This window comes from Taudactylus pleione, unplaced genomic scaffold, assembly GCF_031769625.1.
Source record: "Taudactylus pleione unplaced genomic scaffold, aTauple2 ptg000518l, whole genome shotgun sequence".
Classification (NCBI taxonomy): domain Eukaryota; kingdom Metazoa; phylum Chordata; class Amphibia; order Anura; family Myobatrachidae; genus Taudactylus; species Taudactylus pleione.
The window spans coordinates 8,001,386-8,016,036 of NW_028284920.1; the positions used below are offsets into that span (position 1 = coordinate 8,001,386).

Here is a 14,651-nt window from a genome sequence, read left to right on the forward strand (position 1 = left end):
ACTCAGTAATCAGGGGAAGAGGGTATCGATTCTTTACAGTAATGTCATTAAGGCCTCGATAATCGATACATGGTCTTAGACCACCGTCCTTCTTGCCAACGAAGAAAAACCCAGCTCCGGCAGGTGAAGTAGAGAGGCGAATGAACCCCTTTGCCAGGTTATCCCGGATGTATTCGGTCATGGCTTGAGTCTCAGGCAAGGACAGCGGATAGGTACGACCATGAGGTGGTATCTTATCAGGCATCAATTCAATTTTACAGTCCCATTCCCTATGAGGGGGTAAGATATTTGCTTGTTGTTCAGAGAAAACATCGGCGAACATCTGATATTCCTTGGGAATGGCAGAAGAAACTAATGGAACTGTCTTTCTCACAGGTCGAATTTTTGGAAGACAGGATTTCTGACAGTCCATACCCCATGACAGAATCTGCATAGAACTCCAATCAATCCTGGGATTATGTTGACGTAACCAGGGTAGACCAAGAACAATTTCTTGAGAGGCCTCTGATATCACCAGGAATTTTAAGGACTCAGAATGAAGTGCCCCAATTCGGACCAATACTGGTTTAGTCTCTTTGGCGACTATCCCGTTAGTTAGAGGGCATCCGTCTATAGAGGTCAGAGAGATGGCATAGTTGAGAGACAAACAAGGAATCTGAAATTTATCTATGAAACTAGACGTTATGAAATTTCCGGCTGCTCCCGAGTCGAGTAGAGCAGTAGCAAAGACAGGTTTGGGTTTAAGATCCAAGGCTAGGGTAATCGTGAAATCTTTAATTTTTGGAGACGGGTTCATAACTCCTAACTTGATGTCTCCAGGGTCAGTTAGGATTTGGCATTTCCCGGTTTACGGGGGCAGGAGATCAGCAGGTGACCGGACTCTCCGCAGTACAGACAGAAGTTCTTTTGCATTCTTCTCTGACGTTCTTCTTTAGAGAGGTGTGTATGATTCACCTGCATAGGCTCCTCTTCAGTAGGGGAAGGAATGGGACGGGTAGAAATGGAGGGGGTAAATGACCTTTGCCGGTCAGTTCTGTTTTTTTCAGCCTGACGTTCCCTGAAGCGTAGGTCAACTTTGATACACAACGAAATCATGTCGTTCAGATTAGTAGGAAGCTCTCGAGTGACTAGATCGTCCTTTAGTCGGTCTGACAACCCATGCCAGAAGGTCGAGGTGAGGGCTTCCTCATTCCATTTGAGCTCTGATGCTAAAATTTGAAATTGCACGGCATATTGACCGACAGGCCGGACCCCTTGTCTCAGTGTCATGATGTTTGATGATGCTGATACAGTACACCCAGGTTCATCGAAAATCCTCCTGAAGGATGACACAAAGCCTGCGTAATTATTCAGCAGCGGATCTGAGCGCTCCCAGAGTGGGGAAACCCATTCCAAGGCCTGGCCGGATAACAGAGAGACTATATAAGCCACTTTAGTTCTTGCAGTTAGAAAGTTGTCAGGCTGCAGGGTAAAATGTATGTCACACTGATTTAGGAATCCTCGGCAGAGTTTAGGAGTGCCGTCAAATTTACTTGGTAAAGGAAGATGTAAGCGGGGAGATGATCTGCCTCCTGTATTCCCAGACGCTGATGCGGATGTAGATGCTGGTACTTCAGGGGTAGAAAAGGAAGTTTGCAAACTATCCTGTCGCTTGGACATCTCTTGCAGAAATGTAGCCATCTGATGCTGCACGTTTTCCAGATTTTCTAAACGACTAGAAATGCACCTGAACAAATCCACTCCTGACTCCTGATCCGTGGCCGGCTCCATGGGGCCAGTGCAAATTGTTATGTTCTGGGTTGTTTGTGGACCCGGGGTGGTAGCAGGAGTGATCACAGAAGCAGATTTTTAAATAAAACTAGGATTTTTAATAAGTGCTTGAGTAGACATATAATGTGGCAGTAAATAAAAGTCCAGGAAAATATAAATGTGCACAAGAGTTCTGTGGTGGGAGCAAAAGGGTTAATGTCCAGGTAGAAACAATTAGAGCTGTCCAGGTGTGCAGGTAGTGAAACTGAAAATAATCAAGCCAGGTTTGTAGGTAGTGAACTGAAGCGCAGGATGTCAGCAGGCTCAGGCACTCAGGTATGGGCAAGGGTGGTAGAGGTAGCGGGGTAGTCCAGTGGGAACTAGGAGCTGACAGGCAGACTGGCAGACTGGCAGACAGCGAATTCACAGGAACAGGAAAGCACAGAGAACTCCCTCTCAGCTAGGCTGAGATACACGTTGCACTGGCAGAGAAGGAAGGCACTGACCCTTCCTAAATACCCCATGCCGTGCTGTTACTGGCCGGAGGGAACATGTGACTCACCAGGATTGGCCAGCCGCATCACATGGCCAGAAGGCAAGATGGCGGCGCCCATGCCAAATGGAACGGAGACGCCGCCAGGCCTCACCAGCGCAGAGTGACAACAGTGCCGCACAACAATGCACGCAGCCAAAGCCCCCCGCCAGACACCAGCTCCGCCACCAGACAGCCCGCGCCACAACGACCTCACAGGTAACACCCGCTTAGTGCCATGCTGAAATACCCTGGCCGTGACAGAGAGGTTGTTAGGGATAACGGGACCAAGATTTGCAGTGATGTCAGTGGGAGTGCTTTTTTTGGCTCTGATAGAGCCAAAAGCACTCCAGGGCTTGCGGCAACGAGACCCTACCACAAGGGTCTCGTTGCAAGCCCGATGGTCGCGATGGTCTTGACCATAGCGACCATCATTTTGGCTGCTCGCTATAGCTGTGGGTGGTCACTCACAGCTATGTGAGCGGCCAGGAGGCTCTGTCAGAGCGTCCAGCTCTGAATCAGGGCCAGAGTCACCAACATACAAAGGAGGCAGGCAATTATTGAGCTGCACCATTATTTCTACCAACCTATCATTTCCCCAGGGTCCTGGGGCAACCAGTTGGGGTAGGGGGGGAAGGGGAGGAGCAATAAAAAAAAAAACTGGGTCAATTTGAAAATCTACCATGTTTTGCCCACCCAATCAATTTAGTGGTTCAGAATTATTTTTAAAATGAAAGGAGCATACAGGAGATGCTGTCTGTGGCCATAACAATTTCTGGAAAATTTTGGGATTCATCAACTGCATGTAGAAGATCCAGCATGCCACATCTAGGAAACAAGAGTGGCACTGCAGTGGCAGACAGGATGGTAGTTTAATAAACTTTAAAAATGTTTGTCGTTTACACAAAAAGACAGTCAGCAATGCCCCAAACAGTACGGCCTGCAGCGCACAGTATTTTTGTGTTATGGATACACACTGGGGTATGGCCTGCAGCATTACAGTACTTGCATGGACACACTGGGGTATGGCCTGCAGCGTCACAGAACTCATATGGATACACTGGGGTATGGCCTGCAGCTTCACAGTACTTGTGTGTTATGGATACACACTGGGGTAAGGTCTGCAGCATCACAGTACTTGTATGGACACACTGGGGTACGGCCTGTAGTGTCACAGTACTTGTATGGACACACTGGGGTACGGCCTGTAGTGTCACAGTACTTGTATGGACACACTGGTGTATGGCCTGCAGCGTCACAGTACTTGTATGGACACACTGGGGTACGGCCTGTAGTGTCACAGTACTTGTATGGACACACTGGGGTACGGCCTGCAGCGTCACAGTACTTGTATGGATGCACTGGGGTACGGCCTGCAGCGTCACATTACTTGTATGGATGCATTGGGGTACAGCACAAAAAATATATATTTTTTTATTACTTATTTTTTGCTTTTCTTGACTTTTTTTTATTGATTTTTTTTTAATACTGGAGCAGATGGTCATCTGAAAGGTGCGTCGGCAGCACTTCAGCAGATGGACACCAGACAGGTGCGTCAGCAGCACTGGAGCGGATGGACACCGGACATACTGGCCAGCTGCACCGTCGCCTGCGTTCTTCTGTTTTGATCCCGGCATCTCCTGGCCTCTTCCAGGGCCGCTGGAGCACTTCCCGCGATTTCTACATCTTTCGCCCGCCGCCGCTGAACTGACTTTTCTGCCCAGTGGTGCCTGACGTCAGATGGCGTGGGCGGATCCAGCCATGACGCATCTCACCACGGCCGCTTTCTATTGGCTGCTGGTCAACAAGCCGTAATTGGCTTGCAGCTGGCACCAAGTTCGATTGACAGTCGGTCCCCGAGCTTTACCCAGCGCCGCAGGGAACAGTCCGGTGAGATGTGACTGCAGGACTTCCAGCACTGAGATCAACACTTGATGGACAGTGTGCTCTCTCCTCTCAGTATGGTGCAATCTCAGGACAGCTCCACCAAGTGTGGTTGGGGGAGCCCACCTCTGCATTACATCTCCAACAGAAAGGAGAGATGCTGTAGCTGGAGACATTTTATGGAGAATTTCAGGGCGCCTGTACTAATATTGGGTTTCAACAATGGAGGTATTGTAAGAACAAGCATGGGTGAATTGGTACACCTTGTTTATGGTATAAGATGAAGAGTGTCACAGAGATCCCACTCCTAGGCTACTACAAATCTTGGTTTTGTGGTAAATCTGTCTTCGCAGATGAGCTGATAAATGGTTGAGGAGGAGTGTTTTGGAGGAATAGGGTGTACACAGAGCATCTGAAAAAGGAATAGAGGTCTAATTATTACAGCAAAGAATATTGTGTGCAGAGAAAAGAGCACAATTGCCGGTATCTCTGGAATTCTGTGGGGGTTAGTAGGTTATCTACTTGCAAAGATGTGAAGGAATGAATGGCACCACACATATCCATGGCATTCAATCTCAGGATGCCTGAAGAAGTCCTGTTAAATAATGAAGCGGGGTGGAGTCCTAGGGTAAAAAATTGTGATTGTGAATAAAATGAGCCAGGGGTGACACTAGCGTCAAGATATTCTTGGTGGCCCTCAGCCCCTGTCAACGTAAAGAGTAGGCCCAATTGTTGGGTGGGGGACCTGATTTAGTTAAGGGAGCCATGGCAGAAGATGTATTTTGATAGGTATCTCTTCCCCTTGTAAATATAAACCCATTGTTTAGTGTCTGCTTGTCTTGTACACTCCATAACCCTATTATGCATGGCCGTCTGATAAAAGCCCCAGAAGGTGGATGCCCCCCTGATGCCTGCACCTGTAGAGAACCTTGTGCTTTTGGAGAGGGAAGGGAGCTCATGCACTGTTTTCTCCTCACAGTGTAGTGATCCCGGTGTGATGGTGTCACTGAGGTGATACAGCACATGCCACTGTGTAGATGGGATGTAAATGGGAACAATCTGAATATTATAGAGAACTTTAGGAAGGATATTTACGCTGCTGAACCAGGAGAAATACAAGGGAGACCACGAGTTGAGTTTCCAACAGGTCTTAGCAAGTATGGGAAGGCAGTTTAAGTTAAATGTGTCTAGAAGTGGCACTGTGCCTGGGAGATCCCCAAGTAGCACCTGGGAGGGATGTCATAGAAATGGAAAGGCAGTTTTAAAACGTTGGTCTTTTGTTTTTCTTCAGCCACAGCAATTAACAAACCAGTATTTAACGTGTTTCAGTGCCAAGACAGTTGCTTGAGAAGAATTCCAATGTGTCTTAATTGTTCACTGCTCATTAGGGGTGATTCAAGGTCCAACGTTATCACTGTCATAGCTGCTACCATGGTAGCAGCTGCAATAGCACTATTATGGTAATGTAGGAGGAGGCATCACACCTCCTGCATGCATTCCTTTTCTGAGCTGCGTGCATGGACATCTGCATGATCTTCTGCTGGCTGACTGACCCATGGGTTCACTGAAGCCAGTGAGATCTCAAGTCAGCCGATGGAGATCCTTGTCTCTTACCCCACCCCCCCAACCAAGGGCGGCGACGCGCCTCCGTTTGCCCCCTTCCCTCCCAGTAATGGCAGCAGACTGTCAATCACTGACAATCTGCTGCTGCTCTGCAGGCGATCGAGCAGGACCCATACTGCACATGCGCAATACAGGTCTTGCGTTGGCACAAAACGGTACAATTTTATATATATACATTTTATATATATATATATATAAAAATATATAAATTGGATTCCTCTAAGGTGAATTGAGCCCGTGGTACAGTTGTTTGTTGCTTAGCCTGGATTTGGTTAGTAAACTACAAGATACTTTTCATACTTTGGGGTCTATTTACTAAGCAGTGTTAGGAGAAGTGAAAAGTGAAGAGTGATAAGGTGTCAGCCAATCAGCTCATAACTGCCATCTCACAGGCTGTGTTTGAAAAATGACAGTTGGGAGCTGATTGGCTGGCATCTTATCACTTTTCACGCTTCACTTTCACTTCACCTAACACTGCTTAGTAAATAGACCCCTGTATCTGATATAATGTAGAGCCTAATGCTGGCCATACACGCTGCAATTATCGGGACGATCCGCCCGATATCGGCGGATCGCCGCGATAATTGTAGCGTGGGGGGGGGGGGCGACCGAGGGTAAAATATTGCTCGGTCGGGCATGCTGAATTGTCCAGCATGCCCGTCCGATGCGATATTTACCCGGTAACTGTCGGCCGCATTGGGCAGTGTATGCCCAGCGCGGCCGACAGACAGACATTTCCTGTGTTCCTTCCTATGGAAGGAACAGGGAAATGTCTCCTCCCCCGGGGGCGGAGCGCGGATGTCGGGCTATACACTGTGAGATTTCTCTCACAGTGTATGCCGCGGACATCTGCGGCTGGCAGCCGGCCAGATAAACTGTCTGTCGGTCTGACAGACATTTTATCTTGCAGTGTATGCCCAGCATTACTTGGATTCCATTTTATTTATTTTTTTTAAAGTCAAACAATTATGTATACATAAAAATAGAAGCTAAAATAACAGTCCTCATTCTAATTCAGATAAGTATAATTCAGATAAGTAGTATCCGGTGCCCACAAAAATGGAAAAATGTTTCTAACTTCACAGTAAAGAGCATCCACTAACAAGAAAGAGAGACAGGACATACAGTAGAAGGTTGTGTTGTCACTATGTGTTCGGATTTGTTCCAGGTCTGTGTGCCATGGCTGGAGTGTCTCTTTATGCTCACCGGATAACCTCAGAATTCTTTGATCCATCATTCCTGGAGCAGAAGTAAGTTGCTGAACAATGAGATAGAAAATCCTCCAAATAATGACTATGGGCCTGATTCAGAGCCGGACGCAATTAGCGCTTGCTCGTCCAGAAAATAGAGTTGGCTATTCAAACGAACCGTTCGCTCTTTGCGGTCTGTTCACGCCTCTAGGTCTGAACGAGCGAACAAAACTTGCGGTCGTTTTTTGGGAAACTACGCCCCCTGGCCGCTATTTATTAGATTAATCGAGTACATCGACCAGGGTATGAACTGCTCGCTATTCTTGTGGTTGGTTTTTGCTACCACAATTTTGCGAGCAGTTCTGGCTATTAAATAACCCAGTGACGTGGTCAATGACGCTGCTGTTTTAATTATGCACACCCATAAAACGCCCGTTTTGACCTTTAAGCACGCCTGCGTTCGGATCTCCACTCCCCGTTTTCAAGCACCTTCCCCTGTTACCACCCACATACGCCTCTTTCTGTCACTCAAATTATCAGGCATTCGCTATTTTGCGAGCACATGAATTTCGACCGCACTGACTGGTTCGCGCATGCGTATAACGATCCGTTAGCATGCGCAGTTGGGCAAACATCGCTTGGAGCGAACGAGAGGCCGCTTATGAGCGGCTCTGAATCAAGCCCTAAATGTCTTTCAAGAGTATTATTTGTTTTCCAAACAGGTATGAACTAGGAGCTGCTCTGTTTATTGGATGGGGAGGATCATCTATTACCATCATCGGAGGTTCCATCCTCTGCTTCTCTTTAAATGATGGTCTCAAAGAAGCAAGGTATACATAATGATAATCTATCTCACTATATGAAATACGCCATGATCTCAGTAAATGAAGACCTCAATATATGGAGTACAGCAGCAAGGCTAGATTTAAACAAACTGGGATGCTGGACAGGAATAATGCCGGGCCACCTAAACTGTGAAAAATGTGCCTCGATGACAGCCATTTTTCACAGCACAAATGACTACCACATTACATAGACTGACTATGTGATCACTATCTCTTTCCATGAACCGCCCTTTGCTCAGTTGTCTACTTATTTGCTAAGTTTTCTACTTATTTCTTAACTACATATCCTCCTCCACTGCTGATGGGAGGCTGATGTATTCCTGAATTAAAAAAAAAAATAACAACCAGCATTGATTATTGCACGTTTCCCTCAGTGACTTAGGGGGTCTATGTACTAAGCCTTGGAAAGAGATAAAGTACTACCCAATTAGCTCCTGTCATTTTCCGAACACAGCCTGTAACATGACAGTTAGGAGCTGATTGGTTGGTACTTTATCTCCATCCACGTTCTCTCTCTTCAAAGCTTAGTACAGAGACCCCTTACACAGCTATGGGCCCATTTATTAATGATCGCATTTGCACTGCGATCTGGCCATGATATTACCGCCGGGATACGTTCAATATCCTGGTCAGAATACCTGCGTCGGAATCCCAACACCTGTCAGAATCCTGGCGCCAGCATTCCGAAGTTAAGTATTGGGGTTAGGGTAAGGCACCAGGGGGAGGGTTAGTTTTAGGCACCAGGGAGGGAGGGTTAGGTATCCTAACCCTGTTGTGATTTTAAATGCTGGGATTCTGAACACCAGCACCCCATACCCATCCCATTATCCCCCATGACCGCATTGCAAGATGCGATCATATCGCTGGAATGTATTATCCGGCACCCACAGAGACAGAGCCTGTCTGCACATGCGCCATTGCCGGGGATGGTTTCGCGAGAATGGAAGGATCGCAGCATGTATCGGAGATATCTGCTGCGGTCCCTCATTCTTACATGGGGTGATACTGAATATTTGCCATTACCCCCCCCGAACACGAGTGTTTTTGGGGAGTAAGCCGCAAAATTTTAAAATGATAAATGGGCCTTTATGTCTTCAGCTAGTTAGACTTAACCGTATATGTTTACCTTGCCCATTCCTGGTGCAGCTAAAGTTCAGTAAAGAGCCAACACTGTAGGCTCTGGTGCAAATAACATGAGCAGGTATCCACCAATATCTGCACAAAATCTACAATCCAGCTCCAAAAGATAAGAGCTGCCAATTCTGATACCAAATATAAAATTCTGAACCATACCTGGTGCTAAGTATACAGAGTGAAAACATATTTGCCTAGTGTAGTCAGCTAAGCCATGCTTCATGCTCAGTATACAACACTGAGCCATAGCTGCTGTTAAATATAAAAGGCTGGGACCTGATACCAAGTTTAATAAGAAGAGCCATGTATGGTGCCAAATATAATATGCAATGTTATACAGTGTATGATGTAAAGTATAATATGCTAAGCCCTACCAAGTACTAATCCAGTGGTTCTCAACTACAGTCCTCAGGTACCCCCAATGGACCTGAAAAGATGACCGGTTATAGGTACTTGAGGATTTGCATTTACAACCCGTTCTAATATGTTAAGTGTTTCTCAAATTATATCCTCATAGAAATCTCACAGTGTATCACTGTATCCCCAGGAATAATTACAGTAGTACCACCTGTAGATCTATTGTGTTAGTCAATTAATACACCTGTACTCCAGATAGATAATCTGGAAAACATGCATTGTTAGGACCGAGTCTGAGAAACACTGTTCTAAGCCATATATAGGAGGTATCAGGGATAATGTGCAGAGCCATTTCTGGTGACCAGTATAATGTGCACAGCCATATTGTTTGCCAATAATAATAATAATCTGTAAAGCCAAATATTTTGACATGTCCAAATTATAGAGTTCTAACTAGTGCCAAGTCTACGTTATAGAGCCCTACCTGGAGCGAAGACTAACATATAGAGCAATATATTATGTGATGTCTAATTTACAGACCTATGCTAATGTCCAAGCTAATTTACAGTGGAATATCAGGTACCATATCTAATATGCAGGGCCATATCTCATGGCAATTATATGTACTTACCAAACTTCAGCTCTTTCTCTACCTCCATTCAGTAACCTCATTCACTAACCTGACTAGTAACAAATCTGAAAATAAAATCAATGGAAATGAAACCGCCAACACTAAGAAGCTCTAAGTATATTCCCAACTGTAGCATTTTATGGTACCAAAGCACCCTGCAATACTGGAAGCAATATCCTAGTCTGCAGTGTGTGGCCGCTACACTATGGGGTCTATTTACTAAGCAGTGTTAGGAGACAGAGTGAAAAGTGATAAGAAAGTGATAAGGTGCCAGCCAATCAGCTCCCAACTGTCATCTCACAGGCTGTGTTTGAAAAATGACAGTTGGGAGCTGATTGGCTGATACCTTATCACAGACTCATCACTTTTCACTCTGTCTCCTAACACTGCTTAGTAAATAGACCCCTAAGTCTGATAATAACGGGGTAATCAAATCGGATTATGTCATTTGGAAGATGACTGATAATGACCTGAGTGTGTGATCATGCTGCAAACACATATGTGAAGAACAATGGGTTTTGTAAGTGATCTGGTCATTCAGCCAAAGATCTCTATATCCATATCTGTACCCAGGCAACAACATAGGACTTTCACATCCTCAGTTTAGCCAATAGGCAGGACAATACACTGAGCATGTGTCTTTGGGGTAGGGAGGTGCAAGCTCGGATAGGTTCGAGTTTGCACGCCGAGTCCGGATTTTTCCCTCCAAAAAACGGGACTCAGAAAGAGGCAAAACGTCATCTTGCATGTACAAACATCATCATTCCTGTCCAGGAATGATGATGTTTGTCCATGCAAGATGACGTTTTGCCTCTTTCTGAGTCCCGCTTTTTGGAGAAAAATCCGAACTCGGCGTGCAAACTCGAACCTATCCAAGCCTGCACATCCCTACTTTGGGGTAATGTGCAGGTTTACAAAAGGTGGCGGGGTTACCCATAGCAACCAAATTTTAGCTACCATTTTCTAGAATGTACAAGAAAAAATGAGAGCCAGGATCTGACTGGTTGCTATGGGTCTGCTTCACTTCTGTAAAATCGCACTTTAGTAAATGTACCCCTTTGTCTGTTAAAAAGAGACCTAACCAGGGGACATGCCACCTGAAGATTCCTGTATGAAACTTAAAAAAATTCCACCACTGATAGATTTAAAGTTCTCATCACTATCCACTCTGGTACCAGGTCAGAAGAAACTGGAGTCTGATTCTGGTTGGTACAATCAGGGTACCAGTCTTTGATTTGCATTTAGGCTATTTTTCCTTTTTTTTTTTACTTTTTTTTTATTCTTTTCCTTTATAGGATACATTATTCTTATAATGGAGTGACATCGGTGAAATCAGCGCGTACAAGTCATCAAGATCATAACAACAGTCGAAACGCACAGAGAGGATTGCCCAGACACTTTGACAAGAATGCCTATGTGTGACAGATATTGGCACTGGTGGTAAAATAGTCAAGCTGGAAATTCCGCCAACCTCTGAAGCCAACTCATTGGCCAGGGAGCATAAAATCACCCAATTAGGTTGCTTGCCCCCTATGTGCCAGATGTGTGCTATGCACTATGCCAGCTTCTCCCCAGTAACAAGGACAGTTATTAAAGATAATTTGATGATAATCCCTTTTTACCGAGGCCAGACATCTGACAACCACACTACATGAAGCAGCTTCTATATGAATAGGAAAACCAATATTCTTTACTCAGTACCGTATATAAGAAGAGACTCCTACAATATCACTGATATTATACATGCTCCCTCAGATTATGGGGTCTATTTACTAAGCAGTGTTAGGAGACAGAGTGAAAAGTGATAAGGTGCCAGCCAATCAGCTCCCAACGGTCATTTTTCAAACACAGCCTGTGAGATGACAGTTGGGAAATGATTGGCTGGCACCTTATCACTTTTCACTCTGTCTCCTAACACTGCTTAGTAAATAGACCCCTAAGTAATTATATGATGAATTCAGTAACTAATTAAGCAAAAAAAACAGATAAGTCGAAAAAGATCACAATAAGACTTTTCTATAAACTCCTATACTGTATGAACACACAATGGGCGGGATGCATGAAGCATTGCATTAGGCCACCCTTCGCATGCATGCCGGCATTAATTACTCCGGTATGCATGAAGAAAATCACAGCTCTCTCGGTAAGAGCTGTTCTTTGCAAATGAGTGAATTTCGGGTTTTGTAATCGTACCGTCGTTCCATTATCTGCTAGTGGATACGCGGCTTTAGACCTGTATTTAGAATTCACCTAGTCCAAGTTCTAAAGACAGGTATGTGGACTATGGGAGTTTATAGAGAAATCAAATTTGTATATTTTATCTGCCTGTGATATTAAATAATTTAAATAATTAATAGTTATACTGTTTTGTTATAATAAACATACTGTATTGTTGTATATTGTATGATATATTCTGATCCTTCTCCTACATTTCTGTTAAATCTAGTCCTGATTTGTGAGCTCAGAGTACAAGTGTCAAGGAACAATCAATCAAAGTATTGATGCAGTGAACCTAGCGCTAATGGAAAAATAAATACTATGTCTGCATACCAGTGGTAAACTGAATTTATTAAATGAATATCACCATAAAAAGATAAACACAGTATAATAAAACAACAGGGATCAAAGGGCATAAACTTAGCTCCAATTCCAGAGTAAGAAAAATAAAAATTTAATTACCATGCAATAAAACAGTATCATGGTTACATATAAAGTTGAGTATATAAATAAATACAATAATCTCCAGTGTGATAGAGCAGCCAGGATAGGCTGCCTTGACAAAGAGCCATCCCGTTCGAAACGCATTGGCGTTGCTGTGCAGTTACCTACTGCCTGTATACAAGCCTGTGAGTGTCAGGAACAGGGTGGTGTCCGGAACCAGTTTATCACCCGGAGTAACACTATTTTATGCTATGAATTATTGTTTCTTTCAAATTGTGCTCTCAATGGAGCTATTCTGACCGCTCTATCACACTAGAGCTTATTGTATTTATTTATGTACTCAACTTTATACGTATCCATGATTTTTTTGCATCATAATTCAATTTGAAGTTATTTCTTGCTCTGGAATCGAAGCTAATTTTATGCCCTCTAATCCCTGTTATTTTATTATACTGCGTTATGTTTTTATGGTGATATTCATTTAATGAATTCGGTTTGCTACTGATATTCAGTCATAGTTTTTATTTTTCCATTAGCGCTAGGATTACTGCATCAAAACTTTGCTTGCTTATACTTTCTTGGGTAAGGGATACCCTAAATCAGTGACCACCAGCTGCTTTTGGGGTGTGCACAGGGATTTACCACTTACTTTTATGTTGAAGAACAATGTTCACACTCCAGAGTGATTTATACACATCAAACGGCTTATTTTGCATTGGGAGCAAAGCAGAAAAAATAGTGCAAGTAACTTTGCACCTTGGTAAAACCATGCCGCACTGCAGGATGAGCAGAGAGCTTTAGATGTGAGAGGGGTGTTTCCAAAGTCAAATAAATTGCAGTGCAAAAATAAAGCTGTTCAGCACTTGTAGTCTACATGCAACAGCAGCCAGTATTTACCCTGCATGCAAAAATAATACAAGTATTTGCACCCCTTGCATAGCAACATAGAACGTCCAGGTGCAAAATTACTGGCTTGTTATGCTTTGCTCTTACCTCAGAATCAGCCCCCAAGCATACAAATGTAACATAGCAGCTGTGTACAAATTCACAGCTGTGATGGCATTCGTGTACAATACTGAATCAGGCTCCTTATGGGCTCCAGTAACTTTAATGGGAATTAATAAAAGGGAGTTTATAAACAGAGGCTCTGATTCAGAGCGCTCGCTCTGAGTCAGGACAGCTTTTTTATTTTTTTTTTGGGAGCCGGCCTCACTACTAACATCACTTGTGATGTCAGCAGGGCCGCCCCCAAACAGCAGGCGTTCCTTCGGGAACACCTCTGTTTGGCTAGCCACCCCCCCCGACCCGCCTACCAAATGGGGCGAGCTGCCAATCAACATCGACAGCCACAACAATCAAAGTATTGATGCAGTGAACCTAATGGAAAAATAAATACTATGTAGTGATTTCTCGCTCACGCGTGCGAACTGCCCGGCCATCGACCCGCTTGCGAGCGCTATGCGCTCGCGAGCGGGTCTGAATCAGGCCCAGAGTGTGCAAACTTTTTGTTTTCTTTAAATCAGAGACAAACATCATAAACCGAACGCGTGCATGTCTTCTATAAAAAGGAAAACTGAATTTTTGCCCTACTTGTATTTAGGATAATTGTTCTTTGTTTCCTATATTCCATGTCAGTTTTGTCCAAGTAGTTCACGAAGAACTGCCCCACGTCACCATCAAGACTAGCAAGTGCTTAGCACTGATAGGCCAGTGTAACCCCACCAATGGCAAGTGCATTCAGTAGCTTTATATTAATTCCAGGGTCAGTCAGGACCAATGATAATATGTAGATATAGAAGTTTGCAGCCTTGAAAAAGGATTTGTTTGAAATGCTGGTGTTTAAAGACAAAAATGCACTCTTTAATAACAGGCAGTTCACTAAGACTAACCCTCTGTCACTGCTCTGTGCTAAATGTCCCTTCTATTTTTTGCTATCAATTGTTGCCATTTATTGTGGCCAGACCTGTATAGACTATAGCACACTTATTATAGTATGCACCTATATACATTTTTTTTTTTAGCAGTATTTATCTGTATTATAATAT

At 44.2% G+C, this 14,651-nt stretch overlaps 1 protein-coding gene across 1 annotated transcript in view; it reads left to right on the forward strand.

Annotated features, from left to right (window-relative positions):
* Positions 1–11,717, forward strand: part of LOC148501465 (claudin-10-like) — a 32,952-nt gene extending 21,235 nt beyond the window's left edge. Inside the window, exons 3-5 of the mRNA XM_088450494.1 lie at positions 6,957–7,038; positions 7,701–7,808; positions 11,241–11,717. Of these exons, the coding sequence (XP_088306620.1) occupies positions 6,957–7,038; positions 7,701–7,808; positions 11,241–11,367 (317 nt within the window). The 3' untranslated portion in view covers positions 11,368–11,717. The remainder of the gene's footprint in view (positions 1–6,956; positions 7,039–7,700; positions 7,809–11,240) is intronic.
* The last annotated feature ends 2,934 nt before the right edge of the window (positions 11,718–14,651 follow it).